The 24,544-nt window shown below is 38.1% G+C and overlaps 1 protein-coding gene across 1 annotated transcript in view; it reads right to left on the reverse strand.

Annotated features, from left to right (window-relative positions):
- Positions 1-8,944: 8,944 nt before the first annotated feature.
- rgs8 (regulator of G protein signaling 8) overlaps positions 8,945-24,544 on the reverse strand; it is a 40,608-nt gene continuing 25,008 nt past the window's right edge. The window contains exons 3-5 of the mRNA XM_062028510.1: positions 17,587-17,648; positions 11,192-11,358; positions 8,945-9,486 (exon numbers count right to left, since the gene is read on the reverse strand). Coding sequence (XP_061884494.1) covers positions 9,292-9,486; positions 11,192-11,358; positions 17,587-17,648 — 424 coding nt within the window. The 3' untranslated portion in view covers positions 8,945-9,291. The remainder of the gene's footprint in view (positions 9,487-11,191; positions 11,359-17,586; positions 17,649-24,544) is intronic.

Below are 24,544 nucleotides of genomic sequence, written 5' to 3' on the forward strand. Positions count from 1 at the left end.
CTATTCTGATAAGTGTAAATACTGCCACACTTGTCAAGTGATGTGTTAAATGTGCCAGGCTTGTTATCTGTCTCATGGTAGCCTGGTGATGAAGACTATAGCCTCCAGCAGGCCCAGCCAGAAGCTTGCAGTGACTGTTAAAATAATCACCCCAGTGTGTTTCCACATAAATAGCAACTCTCTGTCCTCAGTTGAGATAAAGGTACGGACGGAAATTTGCATTTGATCTAATAATAAATATTAATATTTGTCCATGAAATTGTTATACATGTACAGTTTACAGGATTATTATTATTAATTTTTTTTTTACAATCATTACATTTTTACTGAAGTAAAAAACCTCTAAATCATTGGTGTCAAACTCTGGCCCGCGGGCCAAAATTGGCCTGCCGTGTAATTTCACTTGGCCCTTGAGGCGATATCAAATTAACACTAGAGCTGGCCGGCCGATTATATACAGCGGCGGTGCTGCGGTACCACCACATTCACCGCTAATTCTCATACATGCCAACCCTCCCAGGAGACTCCCAAATTTCAGTGCCCCTCCCGAAAATCGTCACGTCCACTTTTCTTCCAGTCCAACGAGTGCTGGCCCAGTCACATAATATGTGCGGCTTCTGCACGCACGCACACACAAGTTAATGCAAGGCATACTTGATCAACAGCGATACAGTTTACACTGAGGGTGACCAAATAAACAACTTTAACACTGTTACAAATATACGCCACACTGTGAACCCACACCAAACAAGAATGACAAACACATTCCGGGAGAACATCCGCACCGTAACACAACATAAACACAACGGAACAAATACCCAGAACCCTTTGCAGCACTAACTCTTCCGGGACGCTACAAGGTGTGTGTGTGTGTGTGTGTGGGGGAGGGTTTGGTGGTAGCGGGGGTGTATTTTGTAGCGTACCCATAACCTCCCTGTTTGGCACTCAGCAACAAAGGGTTGGAGTTAGGGGTTAAATCACCAAAATGATTCCCGGGCGCGGCGCCGCTGCTGCCCACTGCTCCCCAGGGGGATGGGACAAATGCAGAGGACAAATTTCACCACATCTAGTGTGTGTGTGACAATCATTGGTACTTTAATCTTTAATCTTTAATATCATTTTCCAAATCCTGGTTTTTGTGATCTTTGTTGCAGAAATTTTTTAATTCCATATTTCCTTGTTCAACAATCTTTGATGTTGTTTCAATAATCTCTATAAGTGTAGGTGGATGCAATCCTGAATGTAAGTCCTCTTGTTTAGTCGTCCCTTGGAACATAGTAGTGTCGATGCTGGGTGTTTGTTTTCTGTCAGAGTCCATTATCATCGTTGTTGTGGAAGCTGTTTCAACTTTAAAAATTGTCCAGGTCCTTGATGTCATGGACAACAATTACTCTTGCTTCTGGACCTCCATTCAGCTTGATGTAGATTTTACAGTTGGTGCTCCAAGTTCCCTGGATTTTTCCCTCCTTTCTCAAGTCGCATGCTTTCTTGGCGATTCCAGCATTACGTTTTGTGAGATGCTCATTCATGTACACATTTGTTCCCTTCAGCTTCTTTCCCTGTCTCAGCAGTGCCATTTTAGATTTTCTGTTTACGAGTTTCACAAGCACGACTGGAGTGGCGTTGTTGTTTCTTCCGTTCAGTGGGATGCATGTTTCGATGGTATTAATGTCAATTTCAATTTCCTTTGATTGCAGAAAGTTGACCACTTGCTGTTCTGCTGAGACCATATCCATTTCATCAGGTTCACCTTCATTATTCACAGATTTCGCATAGGATCTTGGTTTAATTCGGTGCCCTGTCACGATGATATCATTCATTCGTTTGTCCTGATCCATTTCATCTAGGATATTCCTCAGCATGTTGTTGTCTTCTTGAAGGATCTTCATTTGTTTGCTCATTTCAGTGGCTTCATTATTTCTTCTGTTGTTCTGAGATTGCAGATTTTCTATATTTTGCTGCAGACTTTTCACATCTTGTTTGTGTTCTGCTGTTACTTTTCTCAGATATTCTTTCATTTCTTCTTTCATTTCTTTCATTTCTTCTTTCATTTCTTTCATTTCTTCTTTCATTTCGTTAAGTTTTTGTAGTATCGCTTCTTGATTCCCATCATGTCCTGTGTCCAACCTCAAATCTTGTTCCCAGTTGTGTTCTGTGTCAGCTGACCCCGAACGTTTCAGGGATTTCAATCTTTCCTTTACCTTTTCGCATCGCGGCAGTCGCTGACGTCAGAGCCTCTTGTATCTTAACGGCAGTGGCTTCTTTGGCGACTTGCGGCACTTTAACTTGTTTTTTCCAACAATTTTGTATCTTGCGCCGTTCAGAGATCAATTTGAGGTGTCAGCCTGTCAACTTATATCACTCTGCGACGTCGGGATCACTTTAAAACAGCTGTAATTGAGACAAAGTGTGACGATCTGTCACTTCATTTCTGTCTGTTCCCTTGTTTTTGTATTTACTTCCTGTCAGTGCTCTTATTTTGTTATATTTCCTGTTTGTTCCGCTGAGCACTGTTTTTTCCCCCTCACCTGCCGTTGATTGGCAGCCGGTCAACACCTGCTGCCAATCAACATGTATCCTATTTATGCTTGGTCTCGAGCACTCCTCAGTGCTCGATGACAACACTCTATGTTTGGAACATTTATGCAAGACTGCTTTATTGTTTGTTTCATGAGATTAAAACTAATTTTACCTACTCATCGCTCTCCTGGTTCTTGCATCTTGGGGTCACACAAACGGCAGCCATGCGAGTTCCTCACACAAAGATTATTTATGTATTTAATATTTGTTGGCTTACTATGGTATATTATTTATTTATTATTTATTTGTTCACTGGTCTGTCACAGAGAACAAATAAATTGGATACAATTGCTATGGTATGAAAAGGGGTAGGATTAAATAAGCTCTGCTTCTTCCTACTCCTTTTCGGACGTGCTGTAATGAAACAACTGGAAATATGTGATGCATTACATTGTATTGTATGCATGTTCCAAACAAACTGAAACTGAACTGAACTGAATTATACATACTTACATTGATTCTTATAGGGAACTCTGCTTCACTGTACGAACTTTCCGGTTTACGAACCATGGTCAAGAACCGATTAAGTTTGTAAATCGAGGTTCCACTGTAAGTATCAATCAAAGCATATGAATTTAGAGTAAAAAACAACTCCAAAGGCATCAGTGCCTCACCTGGCATGAACCTCAACCCAAGTCAATGATTTATTGTAACCGAGAGAGACAGAATGCAAAAAAATTGTTAGGGCAAGAACAACAAAACAAATTTGTGGCAGAAGGGAAAATCAAGGCTGACGAGATAGATTTTCAAAAAACAATTAAAAAACAAATTTCCATTGATAACTGATAATGCATTATTTTTCCTAAAGGCTGTTACATTATAATTGCCTTTTACACTATCAATTTGACTGCTACTCTTTCACTTTTTCCCTTAAAGAACAGTAGGGTTATGTTATATTTGTTTCTACCTACAGGTGTGCTTTAGGCAATATATACCCCCGCTACCCCCCCCCCCCCCTCCCCCCAATCCCGCCCACCTCAACCGACGCACGGAGGGGGAGGGGGGGTTTGGTGGTAGCGGGGGTGTATATTGCAGCCTGGAAGAGTTAGGGCTGCATGGGATTCTGGGTATTTGTTTTGTTGTGTTTATGTTGTGTTACGGTGCGGATGTTCTCCCGAAATGTGTTTTTCATTCTTGTTTGGTGCGGATTCACAGTGTGGCACATATTTCTAACAGTTTTAAAATTATTTATACGGGCACCCGTTAGAATGAATTAAAAGCGGACGTGATGACAGTTCGTAGAGGACGTTAAACGCAGTGCCTTTAAGGCACGCTCCCAAGACTGTGGACTACAAGATATAATGACTGATGAACAACTTCGTTGGATAATGATGGTTGCCTCAGCTCAAAGCCTGAGCCCCGACATTAATGAACTAGCATCAAAGAAAAGATGGCAGGTATCTGGCTTGGGCACATCAGATTAGATCAGTGTGTTGCAAACTGAGCAGTTTAAAGTCCTGAATGGTTGGTTTATTCATTGTTATTTTATTTTCTAATTTATTAGCCTGTGGAAAAAGTTAATGTTGATATTTACCTCAGAAGGCTGCAAATAGAAAAGAGGCATTACATTGTATTTGATATGCCATTGATATTTTTTAATTATTATTATTATTATTATTTGAAACTCAATTTTGCATGTCACTATTTAGTTATATAAGCCTTGCTTGTTCAATATTCAATGCAAAACTTGTTTGGGTCCCTATTAAAAGGTTAATTTGTTCAACCTTGGCCCGCGGCTTTGTTCAGTTTTAAATTTTGGCCCACTCTGTATTTGAGTTTGACACCCCTGGTTTAGACTATAGGTGTCAAAGTCAAAGGCCCGCGTGCCAGATTCGGAATGAATTATCTATGGCCCCCGGGACGATAGTTGATTAGTATTAGAACCGGTCCGCAGGCCACAGCTGCCTGCTTAGAAGGAAGTTTGTTTTTGTCTGTGAGCCTGTTGAAAAATATCTTCTCTTGAAATTATTGACAGAGCCATACAAAAATGTTGGATTATTCATTTAGTCATTAAATCAAATACAGTACACTGTGTTAGGTCTTGGTTCAATAGGTTATGTGCAATCATTTTAACATGGTTTAATAAACATTAAACCAGTTCGGCCCTCGGCTTGTACCAAATTTGTTTTTTTTGGCCCTCTGATGTATTTGACTTTGACATCCCTGGTTTAGACCTTCCGTGGGTGGCTCGATTTAGGCACAGTAATTGATGGGTTGGTGTGTGATTGGTTCTTTCACTAGGTCAATCAGAACTACTGGGACTATGGCAGGCCGCAAGGAAACAAATTAATTATTATAAAAACATAAATATAGAGTAGAAAATGGGGAAATGTAAGCGTGAGAAATGTCAAGTGTGGCATGAGAAAGGGTTAAACTGCATGACTCTCAAGCTGAAAGCGTGAGGCTTGGCATCTCGGTCTAGCAGCTAGGACAAGGTAGCTCGGAGCACAATGAACAGTGCGGTCGAGGCTGCGATTACCTTGCAGAGTTGTGGCTAAGTTGGAGCTGGAATCTTTCAAAACAGTGTCTTTGTCTTGCCAGTTGGTAGCTCTGCGAGCTCCCTCATCGCCGGCTTGAGTGTCTCGATGCCTTTACAACATGTGAGTGCTCAGATTAGTCGTGCTGCTGCTACTTTATCGCTGTTTTCCAAACATTACAAATGGCCATACTTTTATACAACTGACCATTCTTTTTTGTTAGAAAAATCCAAACGTTTACCACACTTTAGATTTGATATCGTTGTCAGTCCCAAACGAGAACAGTACTCTTGTATTATGTCATCACAGAAGTCTCACAGGATTCGAGTGGCCATATTTTGTATTAGATCTACAATGAACTGATTCATTACTTTCCAACCGTAAATCGACCGATCCATACTACATATAGTACATTAAGTTTTACACCCCAATGTATATGTATATATATATATATATATATATATATATATATATATATATATATATATATATATATATATACACTACCGTTCAAAAGTTTGGGGTCACATTGAAATGTCCTTATTATTGAAGGAAAAGCACTGTACTTATCAATGAAGAGAACTTTAAACTAGTCTTAACTTTAAAGAAATGCATTCTATACATTGCTAATGTGGTAAATGACTATTCTAGCTGCAAATGTCTGGTTTTTGGTGCAATATCTACATAGGTGTATAGAGGCCCATTTCCAGAAACTATCACTCCAGTGTTCTAATGGTACAATGTGTTTGCTCATTGGCTCAGAAGGCTAATTGATGATTAGAAAACCCTTGTGCAATCATGTTCACACATCTGAAAACAGTTTAGCTCGTTACAGAAGCTACAAAACTGGCCTTCCTTTGAGCAGATTGAGTTTCTGGAGCATCACATTTGTGGGGTCAATTAAACGCTCAAAATGGCCAGAAAAAGAGAACTTTCATCTGAAACTCGACAGTCTATTATTGTTCTTAGAAATGAAGGCTATTCCACAAAATTGTTTGGGTGACCCCAAATTTTTGAACGGTAGTGTATATATATATACAGTATATATATATATTATGGCTGGGCAACGATAAAAATGTTTAATCATAATTAATCGCACTATTTCTCCGATTAATCACGATTAACTGCAATGTATACGCAAAACCCAATAATGAATTCAAAAGTAGTGTGTAGTGCACCTTTATTGGAATATTCTCCCATATGAACAAAAGTGCCAAAACATTTGTCATGCAAACACAATTTAAATCAGTACTTGTTAAACAGTAGCAGTTAAATAGCATATTTTATGAAAATCAACTCAAAAAATTTCAATACAAACATTCAAGTTTATTGCCACTGCCAGGGTATTTAAGTTATCCTGTTTGTTATGGAAAATAAATATAATCTACATACAAATCCCTGAGCCAGAATCATAACATCCAAACAGGCAATTTCTGAGGTAACAGCAGAAACATTTTCCTCTAATTTTCCTTTCCATAATGCCTCTCCTCTGTTTTCATTATAGACAGAGCATATGAATGCAGCACCCACTTTTCATCAATATAATGCACTGTAACTCAGAGGTAATTATGCTTACCGATTGATGTCCAGTAGTCCCCACTGAGAGCAACTACGGCTGCACGTTGTAAAGTTGTCACTTTTACAGTCCTCTCCTTTTCATACAAGTCGTGTATTCTTGGTGCTTTTTGATGGCGGCTCATCCGTGCTGTCACTTGTTGCGATTCACACAATGTTTCTCAGGCCGGCGTCTTCCACAACACTAATGGACCTACAGTCTGTAACTATCCACTTGGCTATGGCATTTGTTAGCTTCTCTTGCTCTGGTTTATCTATACTTCTCCCGCACGCTGCATTTAACGTAGTCTGCCAAAGCCTGGCTCCACTTTTTGCTTTGTTGAATGGTTTGCTGGCATCAACAGTGTGCTTCGTGTTAAGGTGACATTTTAGACTGGAATTACTCCTGTGATAAGAAAATTCAGCTTGGCAGTGGCTACAAACCACTTTGCTTCTGTCAAATCCGCCGCCTTGGAGTACTTTATAATGAAAATGACCCTGTAAAAGTTCTGTTGAGTTACCCTTCTTCTCCATGCTTGTTTTGTTTTCTACCGCGTTCTCCTTCCTTTTCCGCAGGAGCCAGCAATAGGCGTTAACAAAATAAAAGCATGTAAACAACATACGCTAATGTGCGATAAAAAAAATTGTTGGCGTTAATAGATTGATGCGTTAACTCGAAATTAACGCATTAATTTGCCCACCCCTAATATATATATATATATATATATATATATATATATATATATATATATATATATATATATATTGTGGAAAGGGATTGTGATCAGCGCGCTGCAGGAGTAAAGGTCAACGCCTCTGTCCATGGTGCTGAAAACAGAGCGCCATCAGAAGGGGGCGTGGCATGTGCTGACGGCGAGACACAGCTGGCAGATGATAAGATTGCACAGGTGGTACGTGTTAAACTAATCATCTGTTGTCTTTAACAGTGTACGGCCGGGTGCAGGAAGAGGACGAAGTTGGGAGAGAGACTGGAAAGTCCAAAAACAAAGCAGATTATTTGATGGTGGTGTTGAAAAACATTAAACCTGTTGTAAACTCTACGCGCTTGGCTACTTTGACATGCATCTGTGAAACCGCAAGACAGCGACTTCTACATATATATACTGTATATATAAGATCAGCAGGTACCAGAAGGTAATAAAAGTTGCTTTTGCATAATATTGCCAAACAAAACGGCAGATAATTTGTCTTATCTTATACACACACCATAATAATACTCGTATGTTTAATGCGCCGACAATCCTTCAAGCGGTGCGGCTTCATAGCTTACCAAAGTCGTACTAAAAACATTTTGATAGATTTTTGAGCGCCGTGTGTAATGTTCTATATTTTCAAAGGAACATTTTTAAAATGGTGTTGTTTACTTGAGACCCATCATAGTGCAGCCTACACTTATCTCTTATGTTTGACTGCCATCTACTGGTCACACTTATCATTACACCATGTACCAAATGAAATAGCTTCAAGGTGGGTAAGCTTAATTAAACGTATACCTTGCATTAGGCGCATCGGGTTGTAAGGTGCACTGTCGAGTTTTGAGGAAATAAAAGGATTTTAAGTGCGCCTTATAGTTCGGAAAATATGGTACATATATATATATATATATATATGTATATGTAATTATATATGTGTCTACATTGAGCACAAATGTAAAGGCAACACTTTTGTTTTTGCTCCTATTTTTCATGAGTTAAATAGATTGATAGATAGATAGATAGATAGTACTTTATTGATTCCTTCAGGAGAGTTCCCTCAGGAACATTAAAATTCCAGCAGCAGTAGTTAATAGTTGGATATAAATATCTAAAACGTTTACTGTATGCACAAAAGACCTGTTCCTCTCAAATATTATTCATAAATCTGTCTAAATCTGTTTTATCATCCCACCTCACAGGTGTGGCACATCAAGATGCTGATTAGACAGTATTCCCAGCATTACGTACATGATTATTGCACAGCTGTGCCTTAGGCTGCCCCACAATAAAAGGTCAGGTTTTGCCACAGATGCCGCAAGTTTTGAGGGAGCGTGCAGTTGGCATACTGACTGCAGGAATGTCCCCCAGAGCTGTTGCCCGTGAATTGATTTTTTATGTCTCTACCATAAGCCATCTTCAAAGGCGTTTCCGAGAATTTGGCAGTACATCCAACCGGCTTCACAACCACAATGTTGATGTTGTTTGCTTTTTTTAATGCAGGGGTTTATGTTTTTGTATAAGGAAGCACATATTTCAATGTGGATAAGGAATAGTAGCACATTGTTTTTTAAAATGCATATGAAAGAATAAGAATCACAGTGTTAATATTATCCTGAGTTTATTTTATTATTTATTATGTTATCATTTCATTACAATGTTGGATCTACAATACACTAGAGCATCTATAATAGGTTCATTATACAAAGTTACTGATGGTTGTATTCTTGTACTTGTTATTTTTGTTGAGGTAATGTTTAGCAGATGACAGCTCTTCGGTTGAGAATGACCTTACAAAAAAACTGAGTAATACAACTTAGCTATTTCACTTTTGGAACTGGTGCAGACAAAGTGGTGTAGTCATGCATGTCACAAGTTTGCAGATTCAATTAAATACAAATCTGAGCATTAAATATTAAACATATAGATGCAACGTTGATGTCCGTTGAACTTGTCTTTCATTCGGATCAAACAGATCTCCGTTGGCTGTGGGCGTGTGTTCTTTTGACAATATCCAGGTACATCTTTGATCTGAGGAATCGTGGGTAGGAGTCTTTTTCCATGAGACTATATATTTTGGCTTGAGCCTCATTTAGGTTGCTCGGCGAGGGATCCTCCAGGCTCTGTTTGGTCTCCACCCTGGTGCAATAGTCAATGTTTACCTGCCAGAATACGGACGTTAAGGAGATGTTTGCATCATAGGAGCCAACACACTCTATAGCAGTACATATACATATACATGTGTGTGTATATATATATCTATATCTATATATATATATATATATATACAGTATATATGAGAAAATAAAAAAAGAAATTGATTTGGCAGGTTGCTCTGTACTCAAGACCAAAGTTACTACCTTATCACCAGAGTTGCCAAGTTTTCAAATGTGTGGTTGCCTATTTGGGCCTGCCTTTCTGTCCCCACAATAAATCAAAACTAGGCTAGTAGGGTAGGCAGTTTGTCTTTTTCTACGGAACTTTTTCTGGTTATCGGGCCCCAGGTCGACTTGGTACACTTTAAACACACTCATGGAAATGACACGTGCAGCTACGCCAGAGCCCGTAATGACAAGTAAGTGACAAAATACAGATTGGAAATTAGTGGGGGAAACGTGATAAAAAAGTATTATCTAAAATATATATTATTTTTCATAATGGGTGAAAGAGAGAAAGGAATGAATTAGAACTTAGTTGAAAAATGTATTGGGTTTATGTGGTGCATCTGTTTGTGTCCATTTTGTTTAAAAAATAAAGAAACAAAAAAAAAAAAAGCATAATATTTAATAAACTTTTGCATGAATCAAACAAGTTGTCCAGTCCCATGTTGGGTGTATATTTTAAAAGGTACATTTATAAAGATACAATTGTATCATTGCAATTATTGTGATTAATGTATAGATAACTGTGGACAACATGTGAATAATACATATTTTAATTGACATCCTACATTTTTACAAAAACGTATATAACGCGATAAATCAACATCACCGATAAAAAAAAAGATTATAGAAACCCAAATCATGAGCTACACTTCCATGTTTAGATAGCAGTTTCATGCATTAATAATACAAAATGTGGATTGTTACAATCATGCTTTGATTGTCAAAGATGTTAGGTGATATTTTTTTCGACATGGTTAAATGTTTCTGATATTCTGTATTTTACATGTTGTACAAGTTAATAGTAGTAGTAGTTTATTTTGGACATTCAAAGGCGTTTCCGAGAATTTGGAAGTACATCCAACCGGCCTCACAACCTCAGACCAGGACCTCCACATCCAGCAGGTGAACCTCCATGATCGTCTGAGACCAGCCACCCGAACAGCTGCTGCAAAAATTGGTTTGCATAACAGAGTGGCCCATTGTGGTGGTGGGGTTATTATCAAATCATGAATCCACTGACGAGACGATTTAAAAAGGTATTAGCAACCAGTGTGAATTTTTCCCCCCCACAATAAATTACAATATGGCTCCGTACTCTAAATAGCCCCATGCCAGTATGATCTGTGAATGTTCTTAGGGAGATTAATGATCACGGTATCATTCTGCTCATCGATGTCAATGGTGGATGCAGCAATACATGATACTACGAAAATGTTTGAAATATTTTTAATGATCTTATAAAATCTCTCTCTGTATATTGAAACTCCTGTTTAGATGACAATAGTATAGAAAGCCCTGATTGAGTCAGATTGGGGATCTGCATGGATGCATATCAACTTTTCATAGCTGACGTCGTATCATTTTTCTTTGGACTGTGTAAGTTAAAGTACCAATGATTGTCATATACAGTATACCAGTTTATTCACCTGCAAAACCAATGTTTCTCTTCATCCATAAGGAAATATGACTAAACCACACTGACCTCTCTTGGTGCCTGAACATCAATGAATTCCTTGAAGATCTTATTTCCTTTTGATGTAAGTTTGGTAGAATTCTTGATTTTTTTGTAGTCTTCGCAGGCCATCCAGAACTCGATGTTCTCGTCACTAAACTCGGTTTTCAGAAATGTCCGAAAGGCAGCTAGGCCATCTAGACGTTGCAAGAGAAAACAGAAGAAAACAAAAACCACTTTTAATTCACGTTGTACTTTTGTTATTTTTTGGGAGATATTTTTGCACTGTTTTATTTTTTATAAAATGTTGTGCATTGTCAAGACTTGGATTATTACGCAGCTTGCTGTGAGGATGGTTTTCCCGAGACGCAAACGGACTTGACCGGACAACGCTTGCAGGTAAAAACATGATTTAATCTTTCTATAAAGGGTACAAACAAAAGGCGCTCAAGGCGAAGGCACAAAACTTGGCGAAGGGAACAAAACTTAACATTTAAACGTAAACTATGAACATAAAACAAACAACACTTACTGTGGCATGAGCAGAGCATGAAATTAACATCAGCATGAAACTATGAACAGGAACTATGGCATGGACAGAGCAAACAGAGTAAATCCAGAGTAATGTCGCCAGGCCAACTCACTGGCAAAACAGGCTTAAATAGTCTCTCCTGATTAAAACAGGTGCGTGAGTCCAAACAAATGAGGCAGGTGAAAACTAATGAGTTGCCATGGTGACTAAACAAACAAGGGAGAGTAAGCAGGAACTAAAAGAGTCTTAAAGGCCTACTGAAATGATTTTTTTTTATTTAAACGGGGATAGCAGATCTATTCTATGTGTCATACTTGATCATTTCGCGATATTGCCATATTTTTGCTAAAAGGATTTAGTAGAGAACAACGACGATAAAGATCGCAACTTTTGGTATCTGATAAAAAAAAGGCTTGCCCCTACCGGAAGTGGCGTGACGTAGTCAATTGAACATTTCCGCAAAGTTCCCTATTGTTTACAATGATGGCCGCCAGAAGTGAGAGCGATTCGGACCGAGAAAGCGACGATTTCCCCATTAATTTGAGCGAGGATGAAAGATTTGTGGATGAGGAAAGTGCAAGTGAAGGACTAGTGGGGAGTCGAAGCGATTCAGATAGGGAAGATGCTGTGAGAGCCGGGGGTGACCTGATATTCAGCTGGGAATGACTACAACAGTAAATAAACACAAGACATATATATATATACTCTATTAGCCACAACACAACCAGGATTTTATTTAATATGCCACAAATTAATCCCGCATAAAAACACCTAGGTGTTTGTTATGCTAGCTCCTAGCTCCTAGCTCCTAGCTTCCGTCCATATAACCCGCCAATACAATTCAAACACCTGCACAACACACACACTCACTTACTCAGCCCAAAGGACCGTTCACCTAACCCAACGTTCATAAAGCTTATATATTTAACCAAAGTTACGTACGTGACACGCACGTACGGGCAAGCGATCAAATGTTTGGAAGCGCAGCTGCGTACTCACGGTATCGCGTCTGCGTCTGTGTATCCAAATCAAAGTAATCCTGGTAAGAGTCTGTGTTGTCCCAGTTCTCTACAGGCGTCTGTGTATCGAAGTCAAAGTCCTCCTGGTAAGAGTCTCTGTTGTCCGAGTTCTTCGATCTTGACTGCATCTTTCGGGAATGTAAACAATGAAACACCGGCTGTGTTGTGTTGCTGACTTCCCTCGCATAATACTCCGCTTCGCACCGACAACTTTCTTCTTTGCTTGCTCAGCTTCTTTCTCCATAATGCAATGAACAAATTGCAACAGATTCACCAACACAGATGTCCAGAATACTGAGGAATAATGAGATGAAAACAGAGCTATTTCGTATTGGCTTCAATGGGGGAGCCATACCTCTGTTTCACTGGCTACGTCACGTGCATACGTCATCCTCCAGAGGAGTTTTCAACCGGAAGTTTAGCGGGAAATTTAAAATTGCACTTTATAAATTAACCCGGCCGTATTGGCATGTGTTGCAATGTTAAGATTTCATCATTGATGTATAAACTATCAGACTGCGTGGTCGGTGGTAGTGGGTTTCAGTAGGCCTTTAAACAACCAGAAAATAACAAAACATAATCCAGACCACAGAACATGACATGCATGTCTCATGACACATTATCTGTATGTAATATTGACTGCATTTTGATTGATTGATTGAGACTTTTATTAGTAGGTTGCACAGTGAAGTACATATTCCGTACAATTGACCACTAAATGGTAACACCCGAATAAGTTTTTCAACTTGTTTAAGTCGGGGTCCACTTAAATTGATTCATGATACAGATATATACTATCATATATACTATCATCATAATACAGTCATCACACAAGATAATCACATTGAATTATTTACATTATTTACAATCAGGAGTGTGGAGGGGGGGTGGGGTGGGGGGGGTGGGGGGGGGGGTAGTGGACATAGAGAGAGAGAGAGAGAGAGAGAGAGAGATCAGAAGGCATAAGAAAAAGAATCTGCATTTGATTGTTTACATTTGATTATTAGCAATCCGGGTAGGGTGTTAGTTTAGGGTTGTAGCTGCCTGGAGGTGAACTTTTATAGCGGTTTTGAAGGAGGATAGAGATGCCCTTTCTTTTATACCTGTTGGGAGCGCATTCCACATTGATGTGGCATAGAAAGAGAATGAGTTAAGACCTTTGTTAGTTCGGAATCTGGGTTTAACGTGGTTAGTGGAGCACCCCCTGGTGTTGTGGTTATGGCGGTCATTTACGTTAAGGAAATAAAAAATTTATATTATGTTTATAAACTCAGGAATCAGGAATCCTTCTGATAGTTGTTTGTATGCCACGTTGTTCCAGACCACAGCAATTAGGATCGCGGTACTATACTAATACCGGTATACCGTACAACCCTAGTGCACACTAATTTGACATATTTTAGGCTTTTTGAGTGGACCCCGACACAAGAAAACGAGCAAACTTCACATAAGGAGTATTCAAACCAAGAACACTTTGGCTGTGAGGCAGATGTGCCCACCAAAGTCCCACCAGGACACTCTGAGATAATACCTTTCGTCGCATTGCTGATATGTTTTTAGAAATTGGAAAGAGTTGTTTTTCATTAGTGCACATAAATAAACGAGCACGGAATACGCTTTTCATTCCTTAGTCTTGTAAAGATAAATGATGAAAATAATGTGCAACCACAGAGGCAGGGCATGTTTTTCTACAGGCACCTGTGTCGTGTTGACATGTTATTTCATCCTTCTTGTCCCTGCTGTTTACTCAATCATGCTGGGCAGAGGGGACAGGATGGTCCATCTGTGAATATATACAACACTACTGGACTGGTACAATCCTCACAACATGATGTTTTGCATGCCGGGTGGACTGCTTTCCCCATTCAATTTTGTTTGTTGACAGATTACATTTGAAACACAACGATAATAGATGTGGTAAAAGGTTTTGTATAAAAGATCCATTCAGTGTTGGAAAACCATTTGACTGTGAGTCATGTTAGAAATTAAAATTCCCCAACATTTTTTCCCCACAGTATATTGTAATATAATCAGGGTGCCCAAAGTGGGGCTTGCTGGTCCATTTTGCGTTCCATTTGGCTGGTGGCTTCCTAAATATAATACATATTCATGCTGGCCTTTTTCATGCTCACACAATCATTGATGGCATGTGTCGAAGGTAGTGTTGTCCCGATACCAATATTTTGGTACCGGTACAAAAATGTATTTCGATATTTTGCTAAATAAAGGGGACCACAAAAAATGGCATTATTGGCTTTATTCTAACAAAAAATCTAATGGTACATTAAACATATGTTTGTTATTGCATTTTTGTCCTTAAATAAAATAGTGAACATACAAGACAACTTGTCTTTTATTAGTAAGTAAGCAAACAAAGGCTCCTAATTTATCTGCTGACATATGCAGTAACATATTGTGTCATTTTCCATTCTATTATTTTGTCAACATTATAAAGAACAAGCTGTATAAATAGATTAATAATCCGCTTGTTTATTTACTGTTAATATCTTCTTACTTTCTCTTTTAACATGTTCTATCTACACTTCTGTTAAAATGTAATAATCACTTATTCCTCTGTTGTTTGATACTTTACATTAGTTTTCAATGATACCACAAATTTAGGTATTAATCCGATACCAAGTAGTTACAGGATCATACATTGGTCATATTCAAAGTCCTCATGTGTCCAGGGACGTATTTCCTGAGTTTATAAACATAATATAAATTTTTTTAAAAACGAAAGAAGATTTTGTGATGCTAAAAAATATTGATTTAATCATAGTAGTATTGACTAAATACGCACCTGTACTTGGTATCATTACAGTCAGGTGTAAATCCACCCATGGCGTTTGTTTACATTCAGTGAGCTACGGTGTGTAGTGAAGCATGTTTAGCTATTCCTCGTCTTGCAGGGATGATACTTGTAAGAAACTTACTTTATTTGTCGCCATGGAGGCGAGGATTAGTGTCAGAATAATTGTATCTAAGTTATCACAAAACGTTGTGTTGCCATGAGTTCCAGTCGAGAGGACAAAAGCTGTCTTTGATCTTACCAATCAAAAGGCTTGTAAAACTCCACTGTGGATGATGGGAAGCGACATGAAGGCGTTGGTTTCTTTGATCTATTGTAATCCACAGGAAGATTTTCTCTTGACCTGAGATCTACAAAGCGGTGAGGAAGCAGGACCTGACCCCCCTCCAGGCACCTTTTCTTTGAAATGTTTTTTAACCAAAGGCGACGGCTGTTTACGACCCCTCTCCCCTTAGAAACAGCTGTTGCCATGTAATCAGGGAAAGTCCAAATAAAAGAGGAGGCGTGCAACCTTTCGTCAGAGCGTGGTGGAAGACTGTGCAAAGCGTACAGCCCAGACGTTTCTCCTCAATGAGCTAAATTGAGTTCTGTCTCTGTTTAATTCCTTGCTTCTTGTCTGTTTAATAGATGTCATCAGTGTTTGAACCTGACAATTAGTGATTTAGAAGTAGCTAAAACACTGCCGACAGGTTTTGGAGCAACATATGTTGCCATCCAAGCAACGTTATCATGGACGCCCCTGCTTATTTCAGGAAGACAATGCCAAGCAACGTGTTACAACAGCGTGGCTTCATAGTAAAAGAGTGCGTGTACTAGACTGGCCAGCCTGTAGTCTCCTATTGAAATTGTGTGGCTCAATATGAAGCCTAAAATACCACAACGGACTGTTGAACAACTTAAGCTGTACATCAAGCAAGAATGGGAAATAGTTCCACCTGAAAATCTTCAAAAATTGGTCTCCTCAGTTCCCAAACATTTACTGAGTGTTGTTAAAAGGAAAGGCCATGTAACAAAGTGGTAAAAATGCCCCTGTGCCAACTTTTTTGCAATATTTTGCTGCCATTAAATTATAAGTTAATGATTATTTGAAAAAAAAAAAAATAGTTTCATAGTTCGAACATTAAATATCTTGTCTTTGCAGTCTATTGAATTGAATATAAATTGAAAAGGATTTGCAAATCATTGTATTCTGTTTTTATTTACGATTTAAGTGCCAACTTCACTGGTTTTGGGTTTTGTATAACACCTGGACAGTGTTGAATGTAAAATTTAAGATTTAAAAAAACATACTATTAAAAAAACAATCCACATTTATTACCGTTACTGAGAAATGGTCTCATTGAGTATTCCAAGGCACCGGGAATTGGTACTGTATCGGTTAATATTTGAAAGACACCCTTTTCTTAATATAATACTGCATGATATCATTGCTTGTGACAATCACAGAGTCCAGGGTAAAGATTCCTTTGGCAAAATTAGCATTGACCTGATTTTTTCACGAGAAATATTGAACATGTTTATTATCTACAAATGTCGGGCCCGATATTTTCTAAGCAGGAGGGGGTAAAGCAGTAGAAAAAAAAAGCTTACACCTGGGATAATCTTTAAACAACATTTATCATCTGGGTTTAACTGACATTAGTGGGTGGTTGTGTCTTTTTTAGGACATATTAACAGTATTGTGCAATTATTTCACAAATAGTTAATGCATAAGTCATTTGAAGTATCTCCAAAAAGTACACCTGGTGAACGTAAGCTCGGAGAGAAGTTGTTACAATTTTTAACAAGCGTCACCACTTTTGTAAATGGATGTTTTTTTTAAAGTTTTTTTTTTAATGAAGGCAAAAGGTCACAGACTAGCGTATGACTCATGCATTAACAGTCTTTCACAGTGCAGAGTTACATAACATAGTGATGTAGACCAGAACGGATTTCATTGAGTAAAAATAGAGACAATTGTCACAAAAATGAAGTGATCATTTCACACAACTTTTGCTGACTCCCCCACAAAAATAAAGGATCCCCCACAAAAATAAAGGAAACACATTTTGGGCTTACTTACATTTGTGAGAAACAACTTGGTCAAAGGAATGGGACCATTGAACGACCTCTTCTGTCGACAATCTGATGGAGAGAGGAAAAAAACTGTCATTCAGAATGAACACAAAGAGATGTATTGTGATAAAGTATCATGCAGTGTTGATGTGCAGCTAATTTAGTGTTTTATTTTTCTATTGTGGTTACAAATGAATATATATGTATATAGATTATATATATATATATATATATATATATATATATATATATATATATATATATATATATATATATATATATATATATATATATATATATGTGTATATATATATATATGATGTATATGTATATATATATATATATATATATATATATATATATATATATATATATATATGTGTGTATATATATATGTATATATATATATATGATGTATATGTGTGTATATATATATATATATATATATATATATATATATATATATATATATATATATATATATATATATATATATATATATATATATATATATGTGTGTATATATATATATATGTATATATGTATAAATACAAACCCCGTTTCCATATAAGTTGGGAAATTGTGTTACATGTAAATATAAACGGAATACAATGATTTGCAAATCATTTTCAACCCATATTCAGTTGAATATGCTACAAAGACAACATATTTGATGTTCAAACTGATAAAAACATTTTTTTTTTTGCAAATAATCATTAACTTTAGAATTTGATGCCAGCAACACGTGACAAAGAAGTTGGGAAAAGTGGCAATAAATACTGATAAAGTTGAGGAATGCTCATCAAACACTTACTTGGAACATCCCACGGGTCAACAGGCTAATTGGGAACAGGTGGGTGACATGATTGGGTATAAAAGTAGATTCCATGAAATGCTCAGTCATTCACAAACAAGGATGGGGCGAGGGTCACCACTTTGTCAACAAATGCGTGAGCAATTTGTTGAACAGTTTAAGAAAAACCTTTCTCAACCAGCTATTGCCAGGAATTTAGGGATTTCACCATCTACGGTCCGTAATATCATCAAAGGGTTCAGAGAATCTGGAGAAATCACTGCACGTAAGCAGCTAAGCCCGTGACCTTTGATCCCTCAGGCTGTACTGAATCAACAAGCGACATCAGCGTGTAAAGGATATCACCACATGGGTTCAGTAACTCTTCAGAAACCCACTGTCAGTAACTACAGTTGGTCGCTACATCTGTAAGTGCAAGTTAAAACTCTCCTATGCAAGGCAAAAACCGTTTATCAACAACACCCAGAAACGCTGTTGGCTTTGCTGGGCCTGAGCTCATCTAAGATGGACTGATACAAAGTGGAAAAGTGTTCCGTGGTCTGACGAGTCCACATTTCAAATTGTTTTTGGAAACTGTGGACGTCGTGTCCTCCGGACCAAAGAGGAAAAGAACCATCCGGATTGTTATAGGCACAAAGTTGAAAAGCCAGCATCTGTGATGGTATGGGGGTGTATAAGTGCCCAAGACATGGGTAACTTACACATCTGTGAAGGCGTCATTAATGCTGAAAGGTACCTACAGGTTTTGTACATACATATGTTGCTATCCAAGCAACGTTACCATGGACGCCCCTGCTTATTTCAGCAAGACAATGCCAAGCCACGTGTTACATCAATGTGGCTTCATAGTAAAAGAGTGCGGGTACTAGACTGGCCTGCCTGTAGTCCAGACCTGTCTCCCATTGAAAATATGTGGCGCATTATGAAGCCTAAAATACCACAACGGAGACCCCCGGACTGTTGAACAACTTAAGTTGTACATCAAGCAAGAATGGGAAAGAATTCCACCTGAGAAGCTTAAAAAATGTGTCTCCTCAGTTCCCAAACGTTTACTGAGTGTTGTTAAAAGGAAAGGCCATGTAACACAGTGGTGAACATGCCCTTTCCCAACTACTTTGGCACGTGTTGCAACCATGAAATTCTAAGTTAATTATTATTTGCAAAAAAAAAAAAGTTTATGAGTTTGAACATCAAATATGTTGTCTTTGTAGTGCATTCAACTGAATATGGGTTGAGAAGGATTTGCAAATCATTATATTCCGTTTATATTTACATCTAACACAATGTCCCAACTCATATGGAAACAGGGTTTGTATATATACAGTATATATGTATATATATATGTATAGTCAAGGTTTCTGTGGTTTATCCGTTATACAGTGCTAAATACCGGGGTAGAGCGGAATATACGTTAAGTCGGGAAAAAACACAAGAGGCTATATCATCCCTACAAGCCTGTTTCACAGGTTTCCCTGCTCGTCAGGGGATTTTATTAAAGTGTCTGTGGCTGTTACATGTATATATAGGGTACATTACATGGGGGTGTGGCCATTGTTGCACAGTAGCGTCTTGCTTTTGTGTCGGCATGATGAGACCAGTTCGTTGTGTTTGTTTAAAGTGGACATGCTGGGGTGGTATATATTTAAAAACAGTAATTTCAGGCACAGGTTACATCTTTTAGCTGCACTGTTGTATGGTGAGCAAGATGCGCCAATTTGCTATGTAATGGTGTGATCAATTTTATTGTCTGTAAGAGTCCATTTGTATTTACTCAGCTCTGTAGAGTTCTTGAGTTGGGGCCTTGACTCACACAACACAAAGATCCTGAGCACTCACAGACAAGCAACAGCTAACGACTCTAACTCCACAGATAGCTGCAATTGCAGACAGAGGATTACCTGCCCACTCAACGGAAACTGCTTCAAAACATCAGTTGTTTACCAAGCCAGCGTCACCCGCAAGGACAACTCAAATACAGAGACATACATTGAACTCACAGAAAACACCTTTAAAACCCGTCATAACAATCACACAGCATCGTTTCGTAGGCCCCAACTCAAGTCAAAACTAATGGACTCATAAAGACAATAAAATTGATCACACCATTACATGGCGAATTGTCGCATCTAGCTCACCATACAACAGTGTAGCTAAAAGATGTTACCTGTGCCTGAAATATATATTTTTTTATTATATACCACCCCAGCATGTGCACTTTAAACAAACGCAACAAACTGGTCTCATCATGCCGACACCGAAGGAAGGCGCTATTGTGCAACAATGGCCACACCCCCATGTAATCTACCCTATATATACATGTAACAGCCACAGACACTTTAATAATTGGCACATTGTGTAATTCGTAAATAAAAACAGAATACAATGATTTGCAAAATCTTTTAACAACACACAATAAACGTTTGGGAACTGAGGAGACCAATTTTTGAAGCTTTTCAGGTGGAATTATTTCCCATTCTTGCTTGATGTGCAGCTTAAGTTGTTCAACAGTCCGGGGTCTCCGTTGTGGTATTTTAGGCTTCATAATGCACCACACATTTTCAATGGGAGACAGGTCTGGACTACAGGCAGGTCAGTCTAGTACCCACACTCTTTTACTATGAAGCTGTTGTAACACATGGCTTGGCATTGTCTTGCTGAAATAAGCAGGGGCGTCCATGATAACGTTGCTTGAATAGCAACATATGTTGCTCCAAAACCTGTATGTATCTTTCAGCATTAATGGCGCCTTCACAGATGTGTAAGTTACCCATGCTTTGGGCACTAATACACCCCCATACCATCACAGATGCTGGCTTTTCAACTTTGCGCCTATAACAATCCGGATGGTTCTTTTCCTCTTTGGTCCGGAGGACACAACGTCCACAGTTTCCAAAAACAATTTGAAATGTGGACTCGTCAGACCACAGAACACTTTTCCACTTTGCATCAGTCCATCTTAGATGGGCTCGGGCCCAGCGAAGCGTTTCTGGGTGTTGTTGATAAATGGCTTCGGCTTTGTTTACATGTAAAATCTTCCACTCCTTCTTTGTCTCATTTTGTCCACCAAAAGTTTTATACTGTGCGTGAATGCACAAAGGTGAGCTTTGTTGATGTTATTGACCTGTTGGAGTGCTAATCAGGCTATTTAGGCTAGCTGTATGTACACACTGCATCCTTATGCCTCATTTGTAGGTATATTTGAGCTCATTTAATATCCTTGACTTGTGTCCTCTTTGTATATCATTTATATGTGCATGTCTCATGACACATTATCTGTATGTAATATTGTTTGCATTTCACATAGTTGTTTGTGTGCCATGTTGTTCCAGACCACAGCAAACATTACCTAGCTTGCCAAAGATTGTAATAAATCTATTAAAAGAAGACAGCCTGCCGTTTCCTTTAACTTGGACACACACATCTATACCTTTGGCCATTAAAAGACAGTAATTTCCAGGAGTTATCTCACCTTCTGAGTAGCATCTGATTTACCAATGGTTTCTAATGTTGTAAAAATGTGTAGAATAAATATTACATTTCTAAATTACTGTCAACGAAGATTTGCTTCAGCCTGCGACACATAGTCATTTTGATAGTAGGCTATTATAGCTAATATAGACACTTACATCATGTGTTGCCTTCATTATAACACTTATGTAAGACTTTTAAAGTCATTTTGATAGTAGGCTATTATAGCTAATATAAACACTTAGGTCATATGTTGCCTTCATTATAAGACTTTTAAAGTCATTCTGATAGTAGGCTAATATAGACACTTACATCATGTGTTGTCTTCCTTATAAGACGTATATAAGACTTTACAAGTCATTTTGATAGTAGGCTAATATAGCTAATATAGACTCTTACATCATGCGTCGTTTTCATTATAACACTTATATAAGACTTTTAAAGTCATTTTGATAGTAGGCTAATATAGCTCATATAGACACTTACATCATGTGTTGCCTTCATTATAACACTTATGTAAGACTTTTAAAGTCATTTTGATAGTAGGCTAATATAGCTAATATAGACACTTAGGTCATGTGTTGCCTTCATTATAACACTTATATAAGACTTTTAAAGTCATTTTGATAGTAGGCTAATATAGCTAATATAGACACTTACATCATGTGTTGCCTTCATTATAACACTTATATAAGACTTTTAAAGTCATTTTGATAGTAGGCTAATATAAACACTTACATCATGTGTTGTCTTCCCTAAAAGACTTATATAAGACTTTACAAGTCATTTTAAAAGTAGGCTATTATAGCTAATACAGACACTTACATCATGTGTTGCCTTCATTATAACACTTATATAAGACTTTTAAAGTCATTTTGATAGTAGGCTAATATAGCTAATATAGACACATCATGTGTTGTCTTCATTATATCACTTATATAAGACTTTTAAAGTCATTTTGATAGTAGGCTAATATAGCTAATATAGACACTTACATCATGTGTTGTCTTCATTATAAAACTTATATACGGCTTTTCATTTTTTTGTGGCTCCAGACAGATTTGTTTTTTGAATTTTTGGTCCAATATGGCTTTTTCAACGTTTCGGGTTGCTCGCCCCTGAGGTAGGCTGTGGAGGCGCAATGTGTGACATTTATGGCATTCATTTATTGCATTAGATGTGTATGGACATTGATAAGACATGGATCCAAAATAACAGAGAGTTTTTGTTTTAAAGGCCTACTGAAATGAATTTTTTTTATTTAAACAGGGATAGCAGATCCATTCTATGTGTCATACTTGATCATTTCGAGATATTGCCATATTTTTGCTGAAAGGATTTAGTAGAGAACATGGACGATAAAGTTCGCAACTTTTGGTCGCTGATAAAAAAAAAGCCTTGCCCCTACCGGAAGTAGCGTGACGTCACAAGCTGTAGTGCTGCTCACATTTCCCCATTGTTTACAATGCAGCGAGAGAGATTCGGACCGAGAAAGCGACGATTAACCCATTAATTTGAGCGAGGATGAAAGATTTGTGGATGAGGAAAGTGAGAGTGAAGGACTAGAGTGCAGTGCAGGACGTATCTTTTTTCGCTCTGACCGTAACTTAGGTACAAGGGTTCATTGGATTCCACACTTTCTCCTTTTTTTATTGTGGATCACGGATTTGTATTTTAAACCACCTCGGATACTATATCCTCTTGAAAATGAGAGTCGACAACGCGAAATGGACATTCACAGTGACTTTTATCTCCACGACAATACATCGGCAAAACACTTTAGCTAAGGAGCTAACGTGATAGCATCGGGCTCAAATGCAGATATAAACAAAATAAATAAACCCCTGTCTGGAAGGATAGACAAAAAAACAACAATACTATTAAAGGCCTACTGAAATGATTTTTTTTTTTATTTAAACGGGAATAGCAGATCCATTCTATGTGTCATACTTGATCATTTCGCGATATTGCCATATTTTTGCTGAAAGGATTTAGTAGAGAAAATCGACGATAAAGTTCGCAACTTTTGCTCGCTGATAAAAAAAAGCCTTGCCTGTACCGGAAGTAGCGTGACGTCACAGGAGCTAGTATTCCTCACAATTCCCCATTGTTTACAATGGAGCGAGAGAGATTCAGACCGAGAAAGTGATTACCCCATTAATTTGAGCGAGGATGAAAGATTCGTAGATGAGGAACGTTACAGTGAAGGACTTGAGAGACAGTGATGGACGTATCGTTTTTCGCTCTGACCGTAACTTAGGTACAAGCTGGCTCATTGGATTCCACACTCTCCTTTTTTTATTGTGGATCACGGATTTGTATTTTAAACCACCTCGGATACTATATCCTCTTGAAAATGAGAGTCGAGAACGCGAAATGGACATTCAGTGCCTTTTATCTCCACGACAATACATCGGCGAAATGCTTTAGCTACGAGCTAACGTGATAGCATCGTGCTTTAACTGCATATAGAAACAAAAAAATAAACCCCTGACTGAAAGGATAGATAGAAAATCAACAATACTATTAAACCGTGGACATGTAAATACACGGTTAGCAACTTAGTAACGGGACCTCACAGAGCTATGCTAAAAACATTAGCTCTCCATCTACGCCAGCCAGCCCTCATAAACTCATCAACACCCGTGCTCACCTGCGTTCCAGCGATCGGCAGAAGGACGAA

This window comes from Entelurus aequoreus, linkage group LG19 (assembly GCF_033978785.1).
Source record: "Entelurus aequoreus isolate RoL-2023_Sb linkage group LG19, RoL_Eaeq_v1.1, whole genome shotgun sequence".
Lineage (NCBI taxonomy): Eukaryota > Metazoa > Chordata > Actinopteri > Syngnathiformes > Syngnathidae > Entelurus > Entelurus aequoreus.